This window comes from Echinops telfairi, unplaced genomic scaffold, assembly GCF_000313985.2.
Source record: "Echinops telfairi isolate 266 unplaced genomic scaffold, ASM31398v2 ScPeMD7_4;HRSCAF=17, whole genome shotgun sequence".
NCBI classification, from domain to species: Eukaryota; Metazoa; Chordata; class Mammalia; order Afrosoricida; family Tenrecidae; genus Echinops; species Echinops telfairi.
The window spans coordinates 23,257,542-23,284,104 of NW_022103900.1; the positions used below are offsets into that span (position 1 = coordinate 23,257,542).

The 26,563-nt window shown below is 37.2% G+C and overlaps 1 protein-coding gene and 1 non-coding gene across 2 annotated transcripts in view; one reads left to right on the forward strand and one right to left on the reverse strand.

Moving 5' to 3' along the window:
- Positions 1-796: 796 nt before the first annotated feature.
- Positions 797-26,563, reverse strand: part of ARL6IP6 (ADP ribosylation factor like GTPase 6 interacting protein 6) — a 35,436-nt gene continuing 9,669 nt past the window's right edge. The window contains exons 3-4 of the mRNA XM_004703817.2: positions 17,663-17,795; positions 797-2,067 (exon numbers count right to left, since the gene is read on the reverse strand). Coding sequence (XP_004703874.1) covers positions 1,974-2,067; positions 17,663-17,795 — 227 coding nt within the window. The 3' untranslated portion in view covers positions 797-1,973. The remainder of the gene's footprint in view (positions 2,068-17,662; positions 17,796-26,563) is intronic.
- On the forward strand, positions 17,115-17,216 carry LOC115873085. Its single transcript, XR_004048225.1, has one exon. It is a non-coding gene; the product is annotated as a U6 spliceosomal RNA (small nuclear RNA).

A 26,563-nucleotide genomic window follows, 5' to 3' on the forward strand; every position in this document is an offset into this window, starting at 1 on the left:
ACTACTATCCTTATCAGAAGGGAGTGGGCCCTACTTATTGTGGGATAAACAGTGCTGTCTGCTTGCTCTGAATGGCTGATAATCCTTAGGGAGAATAACCTCTGACCTACTTTTGTTGACCTCCAAGTGTAGTCATTTGCCATGTGTAGCAGGCAGCTAGGTTTGGCATATATTTGGGGGAGAGAACTTGGGAGAAATCCTTCTGTTTCCCACACTCGCGTCTAGGTTTATACTTTTCTGAAGGCAGTATTTCCCTAACTCTAGCCTTTCTCCCAAGAAGTGTGTACTCTTCACTAACATTGCATCACAATGGCAGTCTTGGCATTCTTGAGGGTCTCCTGTTGTGTTCCTCTGAAATGCTAGGTTTTGGGAACTAAAATTAGAAGGGGCAGCAAAATTAGAGTGGCCTGGTACATGGGTACGGATTCCCAATGAAATTCTTGTAAGATAGCCCTTGCTACCCTTGAAGAATATGGAGCTCTACTGTCCTCATGGTAAACAATTCCTTGGTACCACCTTTCTGACTTTTTCTCATTAATGCAGCCTGTTTTCTAAAAACATCATTGTAAGTTTTAAGAATATCAGCATGACCCTTTTGGAATCCTAAAAACAGTAGCCGTAACTCACTGAACTCTCTGCCCTGAATGTAACTCACTCAGCAGATCCCTTGGTGGTGTTTTCAATTATGCATTGGGTTGCTAACCACAAAGTCAGCAATTCAAAACCACCAGTAGCTCCTCAGGAGAAAGCTGAAGCTTTCTACTCTCTTAAGGCTTTAGCCTTAGCAACCCACAGAGGCAGTTCTACCCTGGGATAAAGAGCTGCAATGAGCCAGCACTGACCAGATGGATGGCTGTGAGCTTTGAGCAGACTTCCTTGGAAACCAGTTTTGATTAGAGGTTGTTTTTGAAGCTACCCAAGAAGACTAAGACAAGTGTATTCCTGAGGAAAAAAATATCTGCAGTCATCTACTGATCGAAATGTGTTGTCTGTAATAAACCTGTGTGTGTGTGAGCTGAACTCTATTAGCAATATTTTTTGATTTGCCATGCCTACCAAAATACGTTTTCTGCTTAAGAAGTAAACACAAAAACATTTTCAAGTTTTTCTACATAAAAATCTTTTATGTTTATATTTATTAAAAACAAGATAAGTTCTGTTGAAGTAACCATATATACACCATGATAAATATCTGAAATTGTAGAAACGGAAATATTAAACAGCTTCTATTTTCTCAGTAACTTAATGGCTTAAATATTCGCCCCTTTCAGTCTTTTCTTCTGAGAAACAAATTTACTTAATTTTAAACTCAGATCAAGTGTTTTTGCATTTTAAACACAAAATAATTGTAAAAAAGTAGGTATTAAGTTTACACTAGCTAAAAAATAACATTTACAATTATCAACAGTTATTAAAACATACAAATTTGTTTGTGGTAGCCAAGTATGTAAACAAAAACATCCCCAAAACATTAAGTACATCCCATAGAAATATAAATGCACCTTCTAGTGAATATATGAATAGCAAACACCAAAATTTCTGATTTAAAAACAGCTACTATGAAATGTCCAATTGTATTGTTTTGCTTCCTCAATATATAAATATTTCTATCTCAGTTAACAAGACTAGTCTTTCTTCACAAAAATGGATTATATACATGGAAAGGTAGGCAATGTCCTGTATTCAAGTTTAGTTTTCATTTAAATTTTTCTGTAATTTATAATAACTATGCATACAAAAGTAAAAAGATGAAGTAAACATCTTATATCTTTAAGAGAGTACTTGAAACCTCATACACAGATATTTCCAATGCCTAGGTTCTAGAACCATTCTTAAAAAGGCCGCCCACACAGGTATCTAGATCATATAAAGAACACAGATGTATCAGTCCTCTCAGTAGGTAATGATGATCTTCTCTGTTATTACAAAACAATCATGACTAATTTTGGCGACAATATTGCTCTAGTGTGAGTTTACATGAGACACCAAGCTACAGTAACAGCAGCTACAAGGCCATTCAAAATTGCCATGCTGTAGCCCATGTGGAAGGAATGACCAGTCAGCCTCCTAAAGGGGAGAAACAGAACAAAAAAGAAAGTATCATTTAGTATAACAGTAAACATCAAGATGCTTAAAAACAATAGTAATAAAAACTCATTGTCATCAAGTTGATTCCAACTCACCAGGACCCTAGAGGGCAGTAGAATTACCCCATTGGGGGTTCCAAGGCTGTAAATCCTAATGAAAGCAGCCTGCCATGTTTCTCTACAAAGGCTATTTGGTTTAAGTGCTGGCCTTTGGTTACCTGCTGAGTGCTTAGTCTCTGTGCCAATAGAGCTCCTCTTGAAAATGTTTATAATCTAGGAATATGTTTCCTAAGTGTTTCATACGCTAACATGCAAATAGTAAGGAATAGTAGATTTTTGTAGGATTAGTAACAGACAAATCTTAAATTCTGTCAATAACTGTCTTAGTTATCAAATGTAATTGTTTCAATGTCTTTACTCAGACCAAAATGTCCCAGTCTTTGTGTGTAGCCATAATCTGATTCTGTTGCATCAGGAGCATGGCCCTTCATTAATTAGTACTGTTTCCTTGTTTTGTTGTTCTCATTTAGCTCTAATTTAAAATACATATTATTTCAAGTATTTGTTCTGTTTTTACCATTTTGATTATGTGAAAGCATTCTTTGAGTGCTAAAAACAGTACAAGCCCACATATGATTGATACATCAGATATGCTTTTTATAGTCTATAAATGTCTATATTATACACGTCAGTTCTCAAAGTAACAAATCAAAAGTAAACTACCATATATACTCGAGTATAAGCCAATCTGAAATCAGTCAAGGCACCTAATTTTACCACAAAAACTGCATAAAAAATGCGCTGAAAAACTGCTTACACACAAGTATAAACAGTACCCGTTGTCAAAGACAATTGTCCTATGACAATTCTTGCTACCTTAAAGAATGAGCAGGTGCAATATCAAGATGGAAATAACTCCCTAAGAAAGAAAGAAACATTCTTTGGTGGATTAGGGGGTAGGAGGAGGGCAGGGTAGACACAAGTTAACTCTGGTGAAAACTCTACTCAGTGCTCTAGAGTCAATTCTCACTCATGGTGATCTAAGGAACAGATGATTAGAAAGCCCATCTTTATCCTGAGGTTTTGAGCCCCTAACCTTGTGGCTAGTAGCCCAATGCATAACTTGGGCGAAGGAAAATGCAACACAAAGTAAAGGGGAGCACATCATAAAATAATCATGGCAAAAGAAGACACTGGAAAGGGCACAAGAGTTGAAGGTAACAGAGGTAAAGACAATTTGTTACACACACAATCTGGTAATAACAGTAATAGCAATCATTTATGAATAAGTACAAAGACAAAGAATAAACAGGCATGGGAAGGTGAATGGGATTATATCTACTAATATGTGTAAGGTGGACAGAGGACATTTCTCTATATGTGTTCACATTTGCTGCATACAAATCCACGGATATAGTATAAGGTGACCAGATGTCCCGCTTTTGGCGGGACAGTCCCGATTTTTAACAATTTTTCCCGTGTCTTGCAGCATTTTTAAAAAGTCCTGATTTTTGGAAAGAATGCACAACAAGCTAGGGTATATGGTTTTCGGCTGCCATGTGGCTATTTCGCCAGGATATGAGTTTTATCAGTGGTGTCCCGCTTTACCAATGGTAAAATCTGGTCACATAAATACAGTAGCATATTCAGGGGCAAAGTTATAAAAATCACTTAGCTATAACCAAACACCTTGAGGCCATGAGTCCCTGGGCCTGGGGCTCAGAATCACAGTCATGGGGAGGCAGCAAGGTCAAATAGTAGAATAAAATCCACAAATAAATGTCTTTTGGCTATTCATTTAGAGTTTTATTCTCCTATGCTTTTCCAGCACAGTGCTGACTATCACCATGACCCAGAGGCACTGAAAGATCCTGAGGAAGAGCAACAAGCTCTTTAAAATGAAATTGCATTAAGTATACATTTTAAATACTTCTTACTCCAGAAATGAATGAAGGTATAGGTGGTTGCATGCCACTGCATATTAACCTACAGTGTGTTTTATCATGACAGCAGTCTACTTGGTTGCAAATTGAAGTATATCAGATGTTAACTTTATTCATCAGAAAGTCCTGATGGAAAAACGATTGAAGTCAGTGCTGGGCACTTTCTTGGTTAGACAAAGTCATTATTTACTAGAAAGCCAGTGCAGACAGTATGAAAGATTTAAAACACACACAAACAAAATAAAGTCAAGATTTTCAAGGCTTGAGTGTTCATGGGCAAATAAATAAAGTTTTCTAAAGCTCAAATGGAAATAACTGACAAAAGTGTTGCCAAGATTTAAATTTTGCCAAGAACCAAATATAAACACCACTATTTTCTACTATTATTAGGACTATTTCATAAAATAAAAACGGGGGGAAAATCAAACCAGTGACCATCAAGTAGACTTATTCATAGACCCCCATAAGCTTCACTGTGTATCCGTACTCCATAGGTTTTCCACGGTTTGTCAACATTCATAAATAGATCACTAGGCTTTTCTTTGGAGGCCCGTATGGGGGATAGATCTGAATCACTAACCTTTTGGTTAGTAGTCAAGCACTTAAACCAGGAGTCCTCAAACTTTTTAAACAGGGGGCCAGTTCACTGTCCCTCAGACCCATTGGAGGGCTGTACTATAGTTTAAAAAAAAAAAACTATGAACAAATTCCTATGCACACACATCTTATTTTGAAGTAAAAAAAACCAAACGGGGCAAAAACACCCGGCGGGCCGGATAAATGTCCTCGGCGGGCCGTAGTTTGAGGACCCCTGACTTAAACATTTGTGCCTCCCAGGAACTCCGTAAACAAGCAAGCATCTCAATACCATAATAATAAGATAGAAAGCATGGGGGGAAAACAAAGAGAAAAAAATCTATAGTACTGTATACATATATATGTATTTAGATATATATGGTAAAACCTCAAGATAAATAACAATTTAAACCTAGAAAAGATAGCAAGCAATAATTCAGGAGGCCACAGCCACACTCCTTTCATAAACAAACAAACATCTCAATATCATAATAGAAAGGGAGGGGGAAAAAAGAGGGAAAAATATAGTATACATATATGCAAATAGATATACACACATGTACCTGTATATATATACATATACCTATATATATGTATCTATTTAGACACAAATATATGGTAAAACCTCAAGGTAAAGAATTTAACCCTAGAAAAGACAGCAGGCAATACTTCAGGGAAAGCCACAGCCAGACTCTCAGTGTGAAAGATACTGGAAAAAAGAAAAAAGGCAAGAACAGCCTCAGAACTACTTCTGCTCTACCGTCTGACATAACCATTGCTTTCACTAGTAAACTTCACTAGTAAACTTAAAATGTCATTTTGTGTGTAATTACTGCCTGGAAGGGGATATACTATTGTTCTTATATCATTTTTAAAAAGAGGAAATTTAGGCTCAGGCTAAGTAATTTGCTTAAATTCTTCCTGGGAGAATAGGAATTTTTTTTTTCAATAGAAACTTGGATTCAGAAGCTATTTGTATTTCTAAGTCCTTTTGTAACATACCAGGCTGCCTCTCATAATTCACAGACTGATGAATACACAGAAAGGGCTTTAGTAGAAACTGTCAAATACTACATCTCAGGTATTTCTAATCAGTGCAGCTCTGTGCATATGGCCAGCTGTACTTTATAACAGCCCATACATACACACTGTAAACAACTGATAAGCAAGAGCCATTGCAAACAGATACAAAACAAACACTATTTGCTACACTTGAATTATTTTATGAAAACAAGTCCAGACACAGTTACTACAGATATAGACTTCTTACATCAACATTTTGTTACATCTATTTATGTCTCCATTCAGAAGAATGAGAAGTATTTATAAGGCATGCAAATATTTAACCCTTTCATTTGAGAAGACACAGTGTGTGCCATCAATATATTCATTAATAGTGACAACATGGCAAATGGTGGTTCCAAATACACTCTCCAGAAAATAAAACTTCACAATACTCAAATATCAAAGCCAAATTCTTGATCTCTTTTGTCAGTTTTCCTCTCCTACTACAATTAGCCATCTGACACCTGTTTCATTAGTTCATAACAATAAAGAATCTGATTTCGCAAAGGGGCAACTCTCCAAGTGCTCCATGAAAGAGTCGTGGTGGAGTGAATTCACTACACTCAATGTCAAAGCTAGTGTGCTTGGAAACAAAACTTCTCATTTAGATATTAAATCACACTCATCTTCATCTCCAAGGATTACTTTACTGTCTGAGTTAAAAACTAATAACCCTTTTCTATTACAACTCTATTTACCCTAGACCTCAAGAATTATAAAATCCAACGCCAACAACAACAAAAAATCCTTTAATTATATATACAAATATATGTATGTATACACACACACACATACACAAATAAGCCCACTGCAGAGTAGAAAAAGTACAAGATAGTAATGGTAACCCTAAATCCTGAAATTTATAAGAAATTCAAATATTAAGTATTTTACTCAGTGTCTGTTGTTCCCTACAACAACAAATGTATATCCACACACAAATGTCATGGAAATGTAAATATCCCAGCATTTAACTATACCTAGAAAGATTTAATACCAAAAAAGACTATTATATAGCAATACATAGTTGGTAAGAGAGTTACCCAGTTTGCAGAAAAAGTAAATAAACAATAAAGTGTGTTGCCTTTCCTTTCTAAGTAACATAATTTGTGTATAAGCTAAATTTAATTTAATCTAATTTAACTTAATGCACAGGTTTTCTAAAATCAAGCATCACGATATATAGCAAGTTATCATTTGTAACTGGAGGAAAAGCAGAAAGGTAGCTAACTCAGAATGACTCAACTAAGAAAAAATAGCAGCAGCAGAAGGCAGCGGACAGTCTCTGGTGTTTATAATAACTATGAAACTCTGCAGATCATCAATCTAATTCTAAACATTATATTGAAAACAGCTTTAGTGAAATAATGCAGCATTTCTCAGAAATCATAACAAACAGTAACAATTGTAAAGCTGCCTTGGATTTTCACCTGCAGTTTTTAACCTCATATCAAATAAATCACAAATATAACCAGTCATATATTTAAAGAGTAATGATACCAAATGTCAAGCTTCTGATAATATGAAAATGGGAAATTATGTTGTTTTATAAAATGGACATTCAACTGTGCCTTCCATTCTACACCCCTTTCTAGGAATTAACAGAAATATGGTTATTCAAGAGGCACCTGAAATATATATCCTAATTTCAACTTAAAGCTAATAGTTAAGTTGTAATAAAAACATAGTAATTTTGTTTAAATTCTGATCATTCAAAATGAAGGGATGATTTTGGTGCTCAGGGTTGAGATTTTTCATCATAACACTCTAGCTTCACAGTGCCTCATTTTCAGTAGTAAGATTCAAAAGAAGGCTCTTGAATCTATTTGATTTGTTGTGTGAGATAGTGTATTGTGCCAACCTGGCCAATAAACAGGTGGGATTAATGGAAGGGAGGAGAGATAAATGGCTCGGTGAGCCTGGCCTTCCTAGTTCTTGGGTCGCTTGCTTTCTGATGGTCAGACCAGGGTGCAGCTGCCTTTGCCAGTTCCCTGCTTCAGCAGGCAAGGCTCATTTCCTGCAAGACATCCCCAAGGAGAAGCTGCATGGACCTACCCTGATGCAGCCCTGGGTGCTGGAGCAGCCAAGTGGAGACCTCTGCCGGCACTGAGATGCTTACACGTCGGCATCATAGTATGTGTTTTGTGAGATGGAGGAGGACTTTGTGGATTGGTGTCGGACATGTGGGTTAATGTTGGACTTGTGGGCTTGGGCAGCACTGGGTTGGGATGTTATCTTGATGTGCACTTAATCTCTATATAAAACTCTCTCTTATACATGAATTTCTGTGGATTTGTTTCTCTTAAAGTACCCAGTCTAATACATTGTGCTATCTTGTTATTAGAATACAGATCCCGAAATGATCACTGAAGACAAAATGGGTACACAAGCAAATGTGGTGAAGAAAGCTTACGGTGCCCGGCTATCAAAAAATAGAGCATCTGGGATCTTAAAGGCTTTAAGATAAACAAGCAGCCATCTGGCTGAAAAGCAACAAAGTTCACATGGAAGAAGCACACCAGCCTGAGTGATCATGAGGTGCCAATGGGATTAGGTATCAGGCATCAAAGACCCAGAAGAAAAAATTATATCAATGTGAATGAGAGGGAGCACAGAGTGGAGACCCAAAGCCCATCCTGTAGACAACTGGACATCCCCTTACAGAAGGATCACAAGGAAGAGACAAGCCAGTCAGGGTGCAGTACAGCACTGTTGAAACACAATTTTCCTCTGGTTCTTTAATGGCTCCTCAGTCCCTCCCCCACTATCATAACCCCAATTCTATTTTACAAATTTGGCTAGACCAGAGCATATATACCAGTAAGAGCTGGAAACACAGGGAATCCAGGACAGATAAACCTCTCAGGACCAAAGATGAGAGTAGCGATACCTGGCGGTTAAGTGAAAGGTGGGAGGCAAGAGGAGGAATCAATCACAATGATTGGGAATGGACAACAGAAAAGTTGGTGAAGGGAGACATCAGTCAGTATAAGACATGAATAAATAATGATTCATAAATTATCAAGGGTTCATGGGGAAGGGAGGGTGAGGGAGGGGAAAAATGAGGAGCTGATGCCAGGGGCTTAGGTGGAGAGCAAATGTTTTGAGAATGATGAGGGCAATGAATGTACAAATGTGCTTTACACAATTGATGCATGTATGGACTGTGATAAGAGTTGTATGAGCCCCTAATAACATGATTTTAAAAAATTACATATATATAAAAAAAGAAATTCCTATCAGCATTTGATTTCTGTAACAAGAGTCGCTGCTGTTAGGTGCTAATGATTTGATTTTGACTCACACTGATTACATGTGACAGAGTCCAACTGCTCCACATAGTTTCCATCGGAGTTTTTTAGTAGGTTCACCTAACAACTTTCCATTGCTTAATTGTCATGCCACCAAAGAAATAGTGCATCCTTAATGACTTCAAGGATCTCTACCCTGTACTACAGACTTGCTATCATCATTGATTTGATGGTAGTGAGTTTTGGTTTTGGTTTTAAGTAACTTTAAGTAAAAGCATTTGTGGTGGGGGGGAAAGACCCCAGACTTAAATTTATTAAACCAAAACAATGACCATCATTTACATGAGAGATCTGCCAGTGTGCATCAGCAGAATTTACCAAATCCCAGTTAGAGAGCAGCCAATCTGTAAAGCAGCTTTACAGTTTTGGAAAACTGGAATTAAAAGAAATTGAAAATTTCCCATGAACTTCTGAATCCCCCTTATATGGTTTTAGGAGTTGAGAAAAATTCTGGTTATTCATTAACACACTGTTGCTAAAGGAGGGAATAGCAGAAGTGGGGGTTAAATATACATGTAAAATTACAGGTTAAAAAAATGTTATAGAATTGGTTGCAATGTTTCAAACACCTAAGTGGTAGCTGCAGTTGACTAATGATCATGTGACCTTGAGTCACAATGTCAAGGCAAGCTCAGAACCATCTCATCAAAGATACCATGGAGCTTCACTCCTGATACTTTTGTCAGTTTCTCCTCACAAAGCTAGGTGAATGGGGTACTGACCCTTATCCTACCATTTTCTAATTATGACGAAAGCTCCTGTAAACTATCTGGGGATCTCCAAGCTCCATATCACATTATTTTCCTCATTAGAAATATTAAGTCTCAGGAGCCCTGGTGATGCTGTCAGATAAGTGCAAGGTCAGTGGTTCAAACTCATGAGCTACTCCTCAAAAGGAAGATGAGGCTGTCTGCTCCCCAAAAGATTTACAAAGCCTTGGAAATCCTATGTGGGGTCATTATGAGTCAGAATAGACAAGGTAGCAGTGGGTTTGGGGGTATCTCAAGAAGTCCTGGGACTGTTGGTAGTTGTTGGTGTTAGGCTACTAAATGCGAGGTCAGCTGTTCAAATCTACCAGTTGCTCTGTGGCAGAAAGATGACGTTGTCCATTCCTGTAGATTAATAATCTCAGAAACCTTAAGAGCAAATTCTTTCAGGTCCTATACGAGGACCATGAGTATGAATTTAAATGATGGCAGTGCGTTTTGCTTTTCAGTTTGGTGGCTGTGGTAGTTATATAATGTCACATCAACTTGAAGATATAGAAGTAAAGGTGTGGAGTTTAGCCTGTCAATCAGGGACAGTTCTACCCTGTCCTATAGGGTCACTATGAGTCACCATTGATTTGATGGTACTGAGAGTTTGAGCTTTGGTTTTTAATAATTTTAAGTACAAGCATTTGTAGTAGGGAGCCCTGATGGTCCCTCCTGGTGGGTGTGGCCTTTTCACAAGGAGGATCCTGTAAACTTCCTCTCTCTGCTTCACCTTCCTGCTGTCAAGTCACTTGGAGAGCTGCCACAGACACTGCCATTGGATCCACACAACTCTGCACCCACTGGCCTGGGATCTCCGTGCACTTTGCATCATTGCATGTGGCTGCATGAGTCTGAAGAGGTATTTATGGACTAGTATTGGACTTACGGACTTCTTTTGGACTGGGTTGGGATATTTCCTGATATATAACTACTTCTTGATAAAAAGCTCTCTTACACATATGTAAGTGACACTGGGTTTGTTTCTCTAGTCAACCCTGCCTAACGCAGTATCTATCTCCTCTGAAACCAATAGTCTTTACTAACATTAAGGTTAGTTAGTATTAATAATTTCCTTTGCAATTATTTGACCCAATTTACTAAGGAAATCATGAATTATGTTATGAATACTTGCCACTCAATATCCTTAGATCATGCAAATTAACCCCAGCTTTAAGATGACTAAATAAACTTTTCTTGAAAGACTGACTTATTCTGGAACTCACAATTTAACAGCAGCTATATTGGGGTTCTGAGGCTGTAAATATTGGAAGCTGACAGCCTTCTCTTTCTCTCAGGCAGTGGCTGGTGGGTTTGAATCCTCAATCCTGCAGTTAGTAGTCCAAAGTTTACCTGATAGCACCACCAGGGATCCTTTCTGGCTTTAGATCTCTTTAAAGTTAAAGTCTTGGTTTTAAAGATTATAGGGGTATATGCTGTTCAATTTGACCTTTGGTATAAATGAGCATTTTTGTTTGTTTTTTAATGCCAGCAATACTTTCCTAATTATCACTATTGATTATAGTGAAGCAACACATAACTTGATTTTTTCTCTATATAAAAGTTACACAAGGTAGAAAAATTATGACTTTTTTTAACTTTTTTTTTTTGAATCATTTTATTAGGGGCTCATACGATTCTTATCACAATCAAATTATGACTTATTTTACTGTTTTCATACCAGTTACAAAAACTTTCAGTCTTAATTTAAAAAGTAATGAGTTTTCTACATGGCTTTTTGTTAGCACATCACTTACCCAACTATCATTTTCTACCAAGACTTATTTTTAGATATAAAGTAATATTTCTATTCTGCTGTTATTATGAGTTTCAGATGATCTTGATCCATGGTGATCCCCTGTGACAGCCTACTACAGGTAGGTGGTGCCTACAATCATTGAATGTTTCTAATTTTTAGCACACTGTGTAACTATAAATTTGAAACTACATTGTTGCACCACTAGATGGGGCTTGTATGCTGACAATGTGAAATGCAGTTTGAAGTGATCACTGGTCACAAGGAGAGAAAAAGGACAGTGAGAGGTTAGAACAGACTTTGATTGCACTAGGATTAGAAAACTGTGAAACAGCAAAAGCTCAGTGTGCCAGTGGCACTGTCAATAAAATGAAGAACCTATTCCTTTTACAATGCAGCACTGTTTGGCTAAAAGGCCTAGTGGCATAGTGGGTTGTGTGTTGAGCTGCTAACTTCAAGATCAGCAGGTTGAAACCATACGCCGCTCCTTGGGAGAAAGGGGAAGCTTTCTATACCCATAAAGAGTTACAGTCTGTCTGGAAACTCAGGTTGAGACCAGAGGACGGGGGCACCTATATTTCAGAGGCACTGATGTTTCTGTTGGTAAGTCTGTTGGGTATATGGGGAAATGGGGAAGACCAACCTCACACTGGGAAGGGATAATCATAGGTAATCTATGGGATGAATAAACCCAGTTCTATCGACTTGGGTAGACACTTTAAATGTTTCTACCCAACCCTCAGTGAACCATGCCATGGACCAGGCACTACAATGACCTTAGCCACTGGCCTTACGGGGAACATGGCATCCCCCAAGGGTCACACCAGATGGTGCCTGGCTATCAAATGGAATAGTGTCTCGGGTCTTAAAGGCTTGTATTCAAACAAGAAGTCATGTAAGTGATGCATGAACTAAGTCCACACAGAAGAAGTACACCAGTCTGTGTGACCCAAAGAGGACAATAACAAAATCCAAATATGATAAAGGGAAATGTATCAGAACTTAAATGTGAATACGCAATTTGTAGAAAGCTATGGAGGGCAGTGGGAACCCAAAATCCACCTGTAGAATGGTGGTTGAATTGGGCCTCTGGTAGATCCCCTCTAGTCACAAGCGAGTGACTCAAAACAACTTTATTATCAGAGATTATTACATTTGATTATGGGAAATCAAGCCATGGTATAATAGGATACTTGGTCAGTTGACCTCTCTCTTGACCCAACCAGAATTTGCTCTAAGCTCAAATATTTCTCTATTGTTCAAAGAAAGAATTTTCTGCTGTCTTTTTAAATATTGTTGGTGTTTTTTTCTTTCATACTCTATTTTTATCTTTATATTATTTGTTTTCTTCTTTCTGTTTCATTTTGGTTTGTATTGTTATTTTTATTCTGTTAAGTCTCCCAGTTAGCAGCACAGAAGGACTGGATGCATAGACACAATAACTGATATAATGATTTATTGGGAAGGAGGATTTGGGGAGCAATCAATGGATGTGGGAGGTGGAGGAAAGAGAGCATTAGAACTCATTGTAATGATTTAGGTACAACTCTTTTTAGAATCTGTTTTTAACTATGGAAATGTATTATATCTAGAGAACTACTAAAAAACAAACAAACGAGCTAAGTTTACTAGGGGTGAAGGAGGTAGAGTTTTGCTTAGGGGACACTGAGTTCATTTTAATGGTAGCAGCATAATTTGGAGAGGGATAACAATCATGGTTGTACAACACGAAGAGTATAATCAATGGCACTGAATTATACATGTAGAAGTTGTTGAAGAAAAAAAGTTACAGCTTAGGAAACCCAGTGACAGCTGTACTGTCCTATAGGGTCACTCTGTCCTATAGGGTGACGTCAAGTCAATGACAATGAGTTTAGTTCAGCAAACCAGCAATGTAAAACAAATGAAACCATTTAACACGCTGTCAACTATGCCACATGCAATTACTTTACTTTGTGCTGGTCATTTAAACTCCTTGGCACTCAGTCTCTGCATTTGTTAAAAAAGGGAGGACCTACACTAATGGGAATACTTAGAGAGGTTTAGGAAGGGCTAATTCTCCTGTAAACTTTAAGACATCCCCAGCAATCCTAGAATATTCAGTAAAATGGTGTCCTTGTTAGGAAGCTTCACGGAATGTCTCTAAACCATATTCAACTTCTTCCCCCATCATGAGGACTTAAATAGAAGTCGTGATGTTGCCACTATAAAACCAAGATTACTTCAAGCTGTTGCTTCTTTCTTTAGGTAGATAACATACATTAACTCCTAGAAATCATAAGTAAAGTAGAATTATAATTTGAAATAATGACTATGCAAACTATTATATTTGACTGCTTGAAAACATTGACAAGTTCTAATGAATGAGTAGGACAAAATGATAAAAAGTGAACTGGAGATGTTCATTAGGCAGTGTAGAATAAGCACAATAATCATTTATAACTTCAGAAGCAGACAATGTCTATATCTCCAAGGAATCTAAAGTTATTGCCTCTTGCTATTCCAACACTGTAACAAGTAAGTTAAGTCTGCCATGTTTAGAACTATATTTGAACTGAATACTTTAAATTGTTGCTTCCTAATAAAGGCATCTGTATATGTAACATTGTAGGCTATCTTTTTAATTCAATAATGTTTCAAAAGAACTCCTGTTGAAGTCTACCAAACCTCTGCCTGAACAATATTAATATGCAAGTCCTTTAAGTCTTTTATAGTTCCTAAAAGTCTTGTTTACAAAAACGTGAAAATTTTCTATGATAGTAAATATAGAATATAAAAAGAAAAACATCAATCTCTTCTAGAGAATTATTGATCCACATTACTGTACTTAACTAAATATTTAACTGAATACTTAGAAGCCCTGGTGACATAATGGGTTACATGTTGGGCTCTTAACCAGAAGGCTTTCTGCTCCTGTACACATATGCAGTATATAAAATCCACTGGGGCAATTCTAATCTGTTCTACAGGGTTGCCGAGAGTCAGAATTGACGCAAGGCAGTAAATTCCTTTTGTTGTTGTTTATTCTGGACTAGAATTAATTCCTTACTCTAGAATGAATTTGTAAATTTCTAGCAAAACACATTGATAGCCACAGTAAACAGGCATTTCAATTTTTTCCCCACACCAAGTTGGTTTCTCAGTTTCTTAGTATTTTACTATTTAAAAAGCCTACATGCTTCAGTCTGCAAAGGGTAGCAAAAGACATTTTTTTGTTTGTTTTTTAGCAAAACAACGATATGGGTGTTTATACCCTCTTCATATTTAATATTCATGGAACAAAAATAGGGGATACTTTTAACGAATAATTCTAACCTCAGAAAGAAAGTCTCTATCTTTTCTTCCTTTTAAGTTTCACTTAATGAAGCTTAACTTATCTTAGAATCTAGCTCCCATTATTATTGGTAGGCTTTCTAAATCTCTTTAAAGAATATTTAAAACATTGAAAATTCAAAAGAAAATATGATCGGAAAATGTTCCAATATAATGTTAAATTTTAAACATGGATTACAAAACAGTATGTACATCACTATCTAAATCTCAATTTTTAAAATATGCATAACAAAGATACGAAAGTCAATGCCCTAATTATGAATTATTTCCATTATTATTTTTCAACAAAGAACCTGCCTTAATTTTATACAACCAAGAGAATGTTTATAACATCATCTTTACTTATTTAGAATAATGGAATACCAAACTTTTAAAAAATATGTTAAGTGTGATGTTACTTATCAATGAATATCAGCCTGACTCCTAAAGATAAAAGTGTGCTGATTTCAGCTCTCTTAAAATCTAGCATTGGTTCCCTGTACAAGGACTCTCTCTACTGGTGACAGAGAGAATATATTTATTCTGACATTTCTGAAGTAATTGTGTATATTACATAAGTTCTAGAGGGACGGTTTTCACTATAAACCTTGAATTTCAACAATGACTTTAGGGCTGTCAATGGCAGGGAATAGTTTCTATTAATATGTAACAATTTCAAATTGCAGTTTGATTATGAAATAATAGCTAATTTAAGTGAGACTAGTACATAGCTAAATAAAACCACAAGTATATGTATATATTTATACACATACATATAAACATACTTTAAGTATATGTATTCTTAAATAACTAAAGTGAATTTAAGAGCTGTAGTAACATGTCTGTAATATAAGTCTCTGAACTGCCACTATCCTTATATAAAATCTGAACAACTCACAGTGAAAAATGAGTTCCACATCATTGGATCTAATTGAATAAAGAATGTAGCAACAACAAAAAGGTTAAGATGTCCTTGGTTTAAAACACAGATTTTTAAGAGGACTCAAATGTTTTCCACTACCCTAATAACATAACATTTATAATGCTTATGAATTATAGTGGTGGTAGAAGAGAAGCTGAGTGAGAAGAAGCTATTCCAGGAAGAGAGAAGTATAATGTTACTGCATCTCAAAAGTACCTAGTTTCCTTGGGGATGGCAAGGTAATTTTGTATGTATCTACAGTATATGGTACACCGAAATAGCTGAAGATGAAACTGGAAAACTAGAGTGTGTCATAAGAGGAAGAGTTTGATACACTATTCTTAGGAGTTGGACTTGGCTTTGAAGGCAGTGAGAAAGCCACTGAAAATTTAATCAAGAGAGAGATGTAACCAGATCAGTTTTTTGAAGGACAGAAGAATGAAAATTAAAACTGAGAGCTTGGAAGATAGAAAGGAGACAAGTACACTAGAAAGGTCTCGCTGTTGTTAAGAACTATCATGTTGGAACCGAACATGTACAACAGCATGAAACACTGCCCAGTTCTGTGCCATCTACACAATTGCTATCTTTCTCCGCCATTATTGCTGCCACTGATAACATTTGTTGTCGGAAGTACATTAAACAAAGTTATGAATAGCATCCTAGCTTATAAGGAGGATTCTAGCTGAAATTCTTCCAAGATAGATGTTTGTTATTTGGCAGCCCATAGTACTTCCAATATTTTTGCCAACACCATTATTCAAAAGCATTGATTCTTCTTCAGTTACTTAGTCAATGTCCAACTTTGCCATGCATATGAGGGCTAACACTGCATACACGAAGAAGTTATTTTCCAAAGACATTTTAACAGGCATGACTATCTTGAAGATAGAATAAATTTCAAGCTTTGGTAAGTTGGTGGAGGCTGACATCTTCAAGATCAACATTAGAGTTTAATTAAGGTATGCCTTTTGAAATACTGTTAGCAAGATATCACTCTTTAACAGGAGTAGAAAAAGCCGTCTTTCTCCTGTTAAAGAGTTACAGTCTCTGAAATTCACAGAGGCTGTTTTACCCTGTCCTACAGGATCTCTGAGTCAGCATCAACTTGACGGCAGTAGTTTCGGTTTGGGTTGATAGCCTATGATACAGAGCCCTATTGTTATAGTGGTTATTGCATTGGACTGCTAACCATAAAGTGAGCAATTCGAACCTACCAGCTGCTTCGCTGGAGAAAGTCTTTGCTTTCTACTCCCATAAAGAATTAGTCTCTGAAACCCCTGGGGGCAGTTCTATCTTGTCCTATATAGTTGTTTTGAGTCAGAGTCAACTCGATTGCAGTTAGTGTATAACATCTAATCTGGCCTACACACATAAATTGGGTGCCACGGGCTTGCTTTGGCTGCACATACACTAAAAATTAGAACGATAGAGAAGATTAGCATGGCCCTTGTGCAAGTATGATGTGTGATGTCTGGATAAGGTCCTAATAAAATAGTTTGGAAAATAAATAAATAAATAAAAACATTGGGTGCCATAATATAAATCCTTGCTAATTATTACACAAACCTTAAATCTTGAGGAAAAATCCAATCCAATCATTATGTTATAGAAGTCTGCTCATTGATGTTCATGAATCTAATAAAACCTTCAATTGATTCATATTCATATTAACTTTGTCTTCAGATGCATACTTTAAATTCCACCCAAATGGGCAAACAGTGAAGTTTCTTAGTTCTGAGATTTCTTAAATTCCATTTTTTAGCATATTATCTAGATATGAAGTTGAAAATATTAATGCCCATTTTTCTAGAGGTTAACATCATAAACTGAAAAGTGTTGTTTCACAGATTCATGAGTTCCACAAAAAACATCTCTCTTTATGCCACTATTTTCAACAGTGGGACTGGTTCACAAAAGAAACAGAAACAGCTTACTTACTTGAACCTGGCTGGTGAAAGAGGAGTGGGAGGAAACATTCCTGGTTCAAAAGAATCAAAATAAGTCACTGTCCAAGAAAAGCTGCAACAGGAGAATCCAGCAGTTAGGGATATTATAAGCAGAGTCCAGAATCCTTAATGGAAAAAGAGGAAAACCTTGAATTATTAACACTAAAACAATTTCAATTAAACTAGTATCTTAATGTTCAGAATATGAAGTGTATGTCTGTCTATATTATATGTTAAGTGCTGTTATAAGAGACCTTAGTGCAAGCTAAGTGGGGAACCCTGGAGGTGCTGTGGTTAAGCACTGGGCAACTCATCAGTAGGATGGCAGGGTAGTTCAAACACATCAGTTGTACTGCAGGAGAAAATGAAGCTGTCTGTTCTAGTAATGATTTAGTTTTGGAAAACGTTTGAGTTGGTATTGACTTGATGGGTTCGGTTTGGGTAAGTCATGTAAAAATGTAAAATAATAAAGCATAACTAGAAGTACATCATTTTTTAGTATGTGGAAAAACAATGTAAATTCATCTTAAGGATGTAACTCTCAACTTCAATTCTATAAAATTCAGCTACAGGGGAAAAAAACAATTGAAACATTTCAGTTGTTATTTCACATTTAACTTCATGAATCACACCTTACTGTTTAATAAGACATTCCTTTTCTTTCACTTTTTTTAACATATAGATTGTGGGGTCTCCCCTTTGTAGCTTTCTTATACATGCCCATAGAAAGATTATGCAGGGGAAAGTTAAGAAATGATGTGGTAGGGGCCTCTGACCTCTGACTTCACTAGTAGAACTAACAGAATCCCCATCATCAGCATCAGCTGACCAAGGCCCATTTCCATGAGGCTGAGATCAGATAAGGATGTTATGCCCTCCAATTATCCTTCCTCCCAAGGTACCGTTTCTCATTTGAGTTCACAATTCAATGCAGTGACCACACAGAACTCACAGATGGTATGCATGATTACGGGGGTTATTAGGGAAGTTAGCAGGTTACAATTCAGGTGAGACATGCTCAGGATACAGTTGAGTCAGGACAGTTTCTTCTTTGCCATCCCTGCAGGCAGGTCTCTATGGCATTGGTTCTCAACCTTCTTAAGGCTGCAACCTTTTAATACACAGTTCATGTTGTGGTGACCCCTCAACCACAAAATTATTTTCGTTGCTACTTCATAACTGTAATTTTGCTACAGTTATGAATTGGGCGACCCCTGTGAAAGGGTTGTTTGACCTCCAAAGGGGTTGCAACCCACAGGTTGAGAACCACTGCTCTGGGCAGTCAGCCTCTTGGTCTGACCTCTGTCCTGCCCAGGCAATGTTACAGAGGGCATAATGCCACTCCATTGTAAGTCTCAACCCGAAGGCACTCAGCTCTAGATCGAGCTTTGTGGGTCGGCAAACCCAGCTTCTCCAATTAAGTGCCAGAGACACCCCTCTCCACAGGCCAGCCTCCTTCCCCAAAGCACTCAGCTTTATTTGCTCCGTGGGCTAGATAGAAGTCCACCCAGCTTTCTCAAGTTCTGGCTTCAGGTTCTGCTGCTGATGCTTCTCTGGTGTCAACATTTATCTCCTGACTCAAGGAGGTTCAGTACACAGGGATCTAGAGAACCAAGGGACGTGCTGCACTCTTGAACCCTTCTCTTTTGCTCGTGGTGAGATCTCCCTCCCCCTCCAACTCACCCCCCAAGCATGACTTCATTCTTCTGATGGCTATTTTATACCCAGCAGGATGGCAATCACAATTAACCGTGCTAAATTATTACTCACAGTGAATCATTAATTCAATCACTACCTTTGCTCACCTTCTTACTCAGACCTATCAGGAAACTGAAGGTCGTTTGGTGAGACTAGCAAAGACTATGGCTATAAGAGCATATTAAATCATTGCTGCATTGCAACATTACAGACCTAAACCAATTCTTTAACCTTACTCAATTTATTAACAAAAGTTAATGCCCAATTAATTTACAAATAGGTTGCTTGCAGTCAGTCTGGAACTACATTTTCTCCCAAACACCAAATAAAAAAGCATGGTACTTACTACACTGGACTCAAGGGGAGGGAAAGAGCAAAAAGTGGAAGAAATGAACAAAATCGCAATGCTCTTGGCTAGGTGTCATCAATTTTGACTTGTAACCATCTCATGTGAGTTTTAAACTATCGCCTAGAACAGTGGTTTTCAATCTGTGGGTTGAGACCCCTTTGGGGGTCAAACGACCCTTCACAGAGGTCACTAAGACTATCAGAAGACACCTATTTCCGACGGTCTTAGGAACCGAGACACCGCCCCTCTATCGTCTCCAGGCGGTCCGCCCACGTGCAGACGCCCACAGACGAGGACCTGGCGTGAAGACTGTTACCCACGCTGCACCATGCTTCAAGACAAATGTCATGTCATTAGAAAAAAGAATTTCACAAAATATAATTGAGCAGTTTTTGTGATTAATCACTATGCTTTAATGATGTTCAATTTGTAACAATGAAAATACATCCTGCACATCATATATTTTTACTTTACGATTCATAACAGTAGCAAAATTCGTTATGAAGTAGCAACAAAAATCCTTTTATAGTAGGGGTCACCACAACATGAGGAACTGTATTAAAGGCTGTGGCATTAGGAAGGTGGAGAACCACTGCTCTAGAGTATCACTGACAATACTCTCTAAGGAGCTGATTGCCAGGTCTCTCCCTAAAAACCATTCAGTGAATTCAAACTGCTCATTTTCAGGTAGCAGTTGAGTGCTTAACCATTCTGTCACCAAAGCTCCTTCAAAATGGCTGCACCCCACGTTACAATATTTTTAGATGCTATCCATACTCTTTTGTTTTGAGCAGCTACCTGCAAGGTCAGTAGTTGGAAACCACCAGCCAAGCTCCTCAGGAGAAAGAGGAGGCCTTCTATTCCCATAAAGAGTGACAGTGTGGGAAACCCACAAAAGCAGTTGTACTTTCTCTTACAGGGTCACAATGACTCAGAATTGACTGGATGGCAGTGAGTTTGGTGTTTTCATCAATTACTGAGTTTTATTCATAGCCCTTAAATATATGTACAAAAGGCTTGGAAAGTTAATGAAAAAACTCGATTAACTATTAATTTTTCCATGAATTTTTTGAAGCTCCCTCTTTTAACAGAATGACTTGTTCTAGTGAGACTCTAAAGTTATAGTTACTGTCAGGCATAGAATACAGATAAATAAGTAGCCAACACCCTAAGTAAGGTACAGAACTTTATTTTGCTGTCAAGTTTTCAAAATTTCACAAATTCATTTATGCATTTAACAAAATGTATAAAAAAGGGATTGCTATGTTTGTTACCATGCTAAAACCAAAACAAAACCTATTGCTGTTAAATCAGGCCTCCGAGTCCCATAGGATACAACAGTACTGCTCCAAAGGGTTCTCCAGGCTATGAATCTTTTTTTAAAATCATTTTATTGGGGACTCATACAACTCTTATCACAATCCATACATACATCAATTGTGTAAAGCACATTTGTACACTCATTGTCCTCATCATTCTCTAAACATCTGCTCTCCACTTAAGCCCTTAGCATCAGCTCATTTTCCCCCTCCCTCATGAACCCTTGATAATTTATAAATTATTCATCTACTTTTCTGTTGTCCATTCCCTAGGGAGGAGGTTATATGTAGATCCCTATAATCGGTCCCCCCTTTCTGCCCCACCATCCCTGCAAGAGGCTGTGAATCTGTGCGCAAGCAGCCCACCTCATCTTCACCTGCGAAGCTGGTGGGATTGAACTGTTAACCTTTTGTTAGCAGCCCAGCACCCAATCAACAGCACTAGCTGGGCTCCTTTTTACTGTTAGATCATAAAAATGGAGTGGTGAACAAAATAGATAAGATCACTGTCTTTATGGGATAACTCAGGTGGGGCAGAAAGACACCGTATATACTCGAGTATAAGCTGACCTGAATATCAACAGAGGCACCTAATTTTACCACAAAAACTGCATTAAAAATATGGTGAAAAACTCGGCTTATACATGAATATCAAATCAATACATGAAATATAGGTTGTAATAACTGTTTTGAATAGATGTTACCCTTTCGAAGGAGATACCATCAGAACTCAGATTGAGAATGTGAAAATAAAAAAATCTTATGAAAATGTTTAGGGAAAATATTAACATACAAAAATCAACAGCTTCCATATATACAAGCAACAAATTAGATATAATGGGAGAAAGCCTACACCATAGCAAGAAAAAAAGTTAACATGGTGTCATTAAAAAATGTCAAGGTCTACATAAAAAAACAAACAAACAAACTTTCAAGAAATACAAAAGAAATTTGTGCCATGAAGAGTGATATAATCCTAGATAGGAAGATTGGGTCCAAAATGGACACCAAATCTTCTCTAAATTAATCATGAAATCAATGTTGTATTGCCAATTGTATGTATATTCATGAGAGAGAAGGGGATTATAAGAGTTAGTTCTAAAATTCATATGGAATAGTAAATAACAATAACCACAGACTAGTCATAGAAATTAACAGTTATTATGAGACTTTCAAATGTTTGTGGAAAAGCAGAATGAAAGGACAATTTTTTTTCCCCATTTTCTTTTTGAAGCCCATCATTTAAGGGCTCATACTTCCAACAATGTGGTACTGATACATAGACAAAAGAATGGAATAGAAAGCTGAAGGGAGGGAAAAAAGAGGAGGTAATACCAAGGGCTCAAGTACAAAGAAAATGCTTTGAAAATGATGATAGCAACATATGTACCAATGAGTTTGATTTTGTATGGATTGATATATGCATTATTATAAGAGTTGTAAGAAACCCCAATAAAATGATTTAAAAGAAAAAAAGCTGAAAATTAAGCCCAATAGATTAATTAAAACTCTCAGTGATTCAATGGGATGACTATCTAGAGAAAGGAAAGAAAAACTGAATCCATTCCCACCTGCACATATACAAATACTAGTTACGCTTTTCTGGAAAGATGTATAATAAACAGTTGGCTCCTTGGAGGGAGAGGAAATGAATAGTTGGGGTTTAAGGATTTGAGGAAGTATTTTCACCATCTACTTACTTTTTCATAGTTTTTGCATGTGGAACCATGTGCCTATTAGAAAAAATCAGAAAAAAAATTCCATCGAGTCCTATTCGTTTGGAGAGGGGGCATGGAAATTGTATCAGACTCTACAGAAACATTATTCAAACTGCTTCCTTATGACAGGTTAACTAAGCTTTCTTATGCTTCAGGAATAAAGAAGACTATTGAGAAAAAAAGGATGATTTGTCTGTCTCAACAAAAAATAAGATGCCTTCATTTTAGTAAACAGAGGAGAAATATATGCATCAGAGAGAAAATGTTTTGAGAAACGATGTACAAATGCGCTTTACACAATTGATGTGTATATGGATTGGGATAACAGTTGTATGAGCCCCTAATAAAATGTTAAAAAAGAAAAAAAAAATCTAGTTTCTGAAACGAATGTGTTCATTGGGATGTGAAAAGGACTAGTCTTGAGGAAAACTTGAACCAAAAAAATCAGCTTTGTTTACACGAGTCTAACAAGTTTATGAAAAATCCATGTGACATTATGATCATAGACCATAAGCTAAAATTTAAAGATGTGTCCTTCCGAGTCAATATAATACTTAGAGCACGTCTTTGTGGTTATATGATCAAAGAAGGTCCTTTTGCTTTCACTATGGCTAAAAAGGGAATTCTGACAAAAATGTTCCATTGCCCTTTGGCATGCTATTCTATAGGGGGAGAAACATAATTAAGTCTAATATCTATCTTCGCTGAAAATTACCTTGGCCATGGTTCTAAACTCATATTACATTTTAAACTAAATCTTTGACTAATCATGTTTTGTAATGCATGCTACACTTAGTATCAGAAAACTTTAGCATATGCTGTAAAACCCAGTACATGTGGGATTTGGAGGGATGCATGTAATTATGAAATAATGCATAGCTCATTAAAATAAACAAAATTGTTGTCTTCTTAAAAAAAAAAAAAGAAAGAAAGAAATACAAAGGACCGTTAAGAATGCTAAAGTATAGCCAGAGCAAGTACAAGGATGCATTTTTTTAAAACATTTTATTAGGGGCTCATACGACTGCTATCGCAATCCATACACACATCAATTGTGTAAAGCGCATTTATACATCATTCTCAAAACATTTTCTCTCCACTTAAACCCCCGACAAGGATGCATTTTTTAAGTGTATTTTTAAAAGATTGACCTTGTTTTCTAAGAGTTCCCTTTCCCTTCCCCCACTAAGAGATAATGTGCTCTGTGGTCATTGCCCAAGAGGGATGTGGTGTGGCAAAGCAGAAAGGAGAAACACATTGTCAGTTTGGTTGCATTGCAAAATTAGGAACTAGAATTGGTAGGGGATGGAGGGTAAATAGTCAAACTGCTTTGTCTAGCAAGGAAGATGAGAGGTGCAGATAATAATGTGTGAAACAAGATGGCTTTTTCTATAGGCAAGCTTTCCCTGAGATGAAGAAAGCATTGTTACCATGTGCACACTGAAAGAGCAGTAGTGTTGCTGGGATTTCCTGGCAGAGCCACCTAGATCACACATCAACAGAGAGCATAAATGTGTACACAATATCTTGCCAGATAAATCCAAGGACAATCTAGCAGGTGCCTATCCTAAATGGGCATAGAAACAACAGGTGATCACAAATGTGATTGGAACAAATTTCTGGAAGAGTGAATATATCAAAGGATACGGGTCTTTGAAGAAATAAGTACACAGTTGTTCTTCATAACTCATTTTCATCAATTGATGAAACATTGGCAACTCATTTTTTCTATCAATTGAAACTTCTTAAGACTAAACTTTTTTCTCTGGAAGCAAAAATGGGGCAGGATAGGGAATTCTGATTCTAAACCCTTTATTGGAATTTCATACTCTGCAACCTAAGGTTGTTTTTTATTTAGTACATTTTTTGGTAAATGATTTTACCTCAGGATAAAAGTGTTGTTTGCCAACATTCTATATTTCCACTAATATAGCAAAATGATATGAAGGAGGACTGAAAAAAGTTTAAGGAAAAACTCATTTGACCCAATTTTCTATACACTTTTGGCCCTCCCCTCACCCCTGTGGGGGAAAGGAGGGCCCCCAACAAATCATCACTGGTCCGGTAGGCCCAACTGTACGGCGATAATAAGTAAAGATTATAGTGAAATCATGGAGAGCAAGAGACAGAAGAGAGATTGAAGTAATGGAGTCAGACACAATTCATGGTAGCATGCTCACCTCAGCCCTGCTTGGTGGTCCTCGTGGGGACACCCCAGGAGCGAGAGCAGGAGCCCCCCCTCCCTTTATTGCTAACCACGGGTTATAATTCCTTAGGGGTGTGTGATTACAGGTAACTACACATCACAGGAAGGGCCAGTACAATAGGCAAATACATCATAGGAAGGAGATATATGATAGGCATAAGCGTAACAGGAAGGGGATGAGCTAGGGGTGTGCACATAGGAATGGGAGGGACTAGGGGTATACATGTGACAAGATGGGCGGACCCTAGATTCATAATGGCGGCCTAACCTTAGTCACCCATGGGTGAGCTTGACCTCTCTGGGATCTCCTACAAAGAAAGAGACAACTACTATCCTTATCAGAAGGGAGTGGGCCCTACTTAGGGTAGTATAAACAGTGGTGACTGCTTGCTCTAGATGGCTCATAACCCTTAGGGAGAATAACCCCTGATCTACTTCTGATGACCTCCAAGTGTATAGTCATTCGCAAGCAGCCAAGTTTGGCATATATTTGGGGGAGACAACTTGGGGAAAATCCTTGTTTCCCACACACCCCAACTATGTTATAAATTGGGGACTTAGAGGCATGAAGTGATTTCCAGAACTATTCTGGGATATCAAGGGAGTAGTTTTCACTTTAAACATATGCAGAAAAGGTATGGGTTGAGGATTCCCGTGTTCTCATAATGGGACAGGTTATTTAAAGTATTATTTATGCACTACATTTTATATATATACACTACATTTCCTTCATTAAATTTCTCACACTAAGCAAGCAATGATAATTTTCATGTCTTATTTTAGAGCTTCTGACTTCATTACTTGAAAAATTCAGGGTTTTAAACAGTCTACAACAAAAACTAGTTGCAAAATTCAACGTACTATCAGTAGGTAAAGCTTTAAAGAACATGAGAACAAATTACTGTATTGTTCTGTGAAATACAATACAGTATTTAAAGAGAATGAGGTAGATCTGAATCAGAGTGAACTTCAAGATCTTTTAATAAAGTGGCATAATAGATAATCACATTATTTGTTCCACAATGATAGAAAACACATTTTTAAATGGCCACAAATATGTAATGAGTAAAAAAATCTGAAAAGCCACTGGTCAGAACCTTTGCTTGTGAAATTTGTTTTCCAGTGAGATGTTTTTAAAATCACTGTCATAAAACTACAAATATAAACAGATACACAGGTTATATCTTTTCAAAAGTTGTAACCTGTCAGCTTCTAATAAAAGCCTAAATATACTCAAAGGCACAAAATTGATCAGTAATTAATTATGTTTGCATGAGGAAATTTTCTCAATTTCACCAGCTTCTAAGGTTTTTGAATTGAATAGGATAGGAAATATATCCAATGATTAATAACTTGTTACCCATTCTAAATGAATCCATATTTGACCTAGTCCAAATCTTCAAATATCTGGAACCACATGTTTCTATGCATGTAGGGACATAAAACTAGACAGCCCTGGATCATCAAATTGTTATTTCCACGTTCAAGAGTAAAGGGGTCCTTCCTTCTTTTCCAGGGCAACTTGAGCACAGTGAGTATACTGCACAGTCGGTGCACTGGTAAAGAGCTCCTGCCCACCCTCTCCTTTACCAGTGCACAGTCG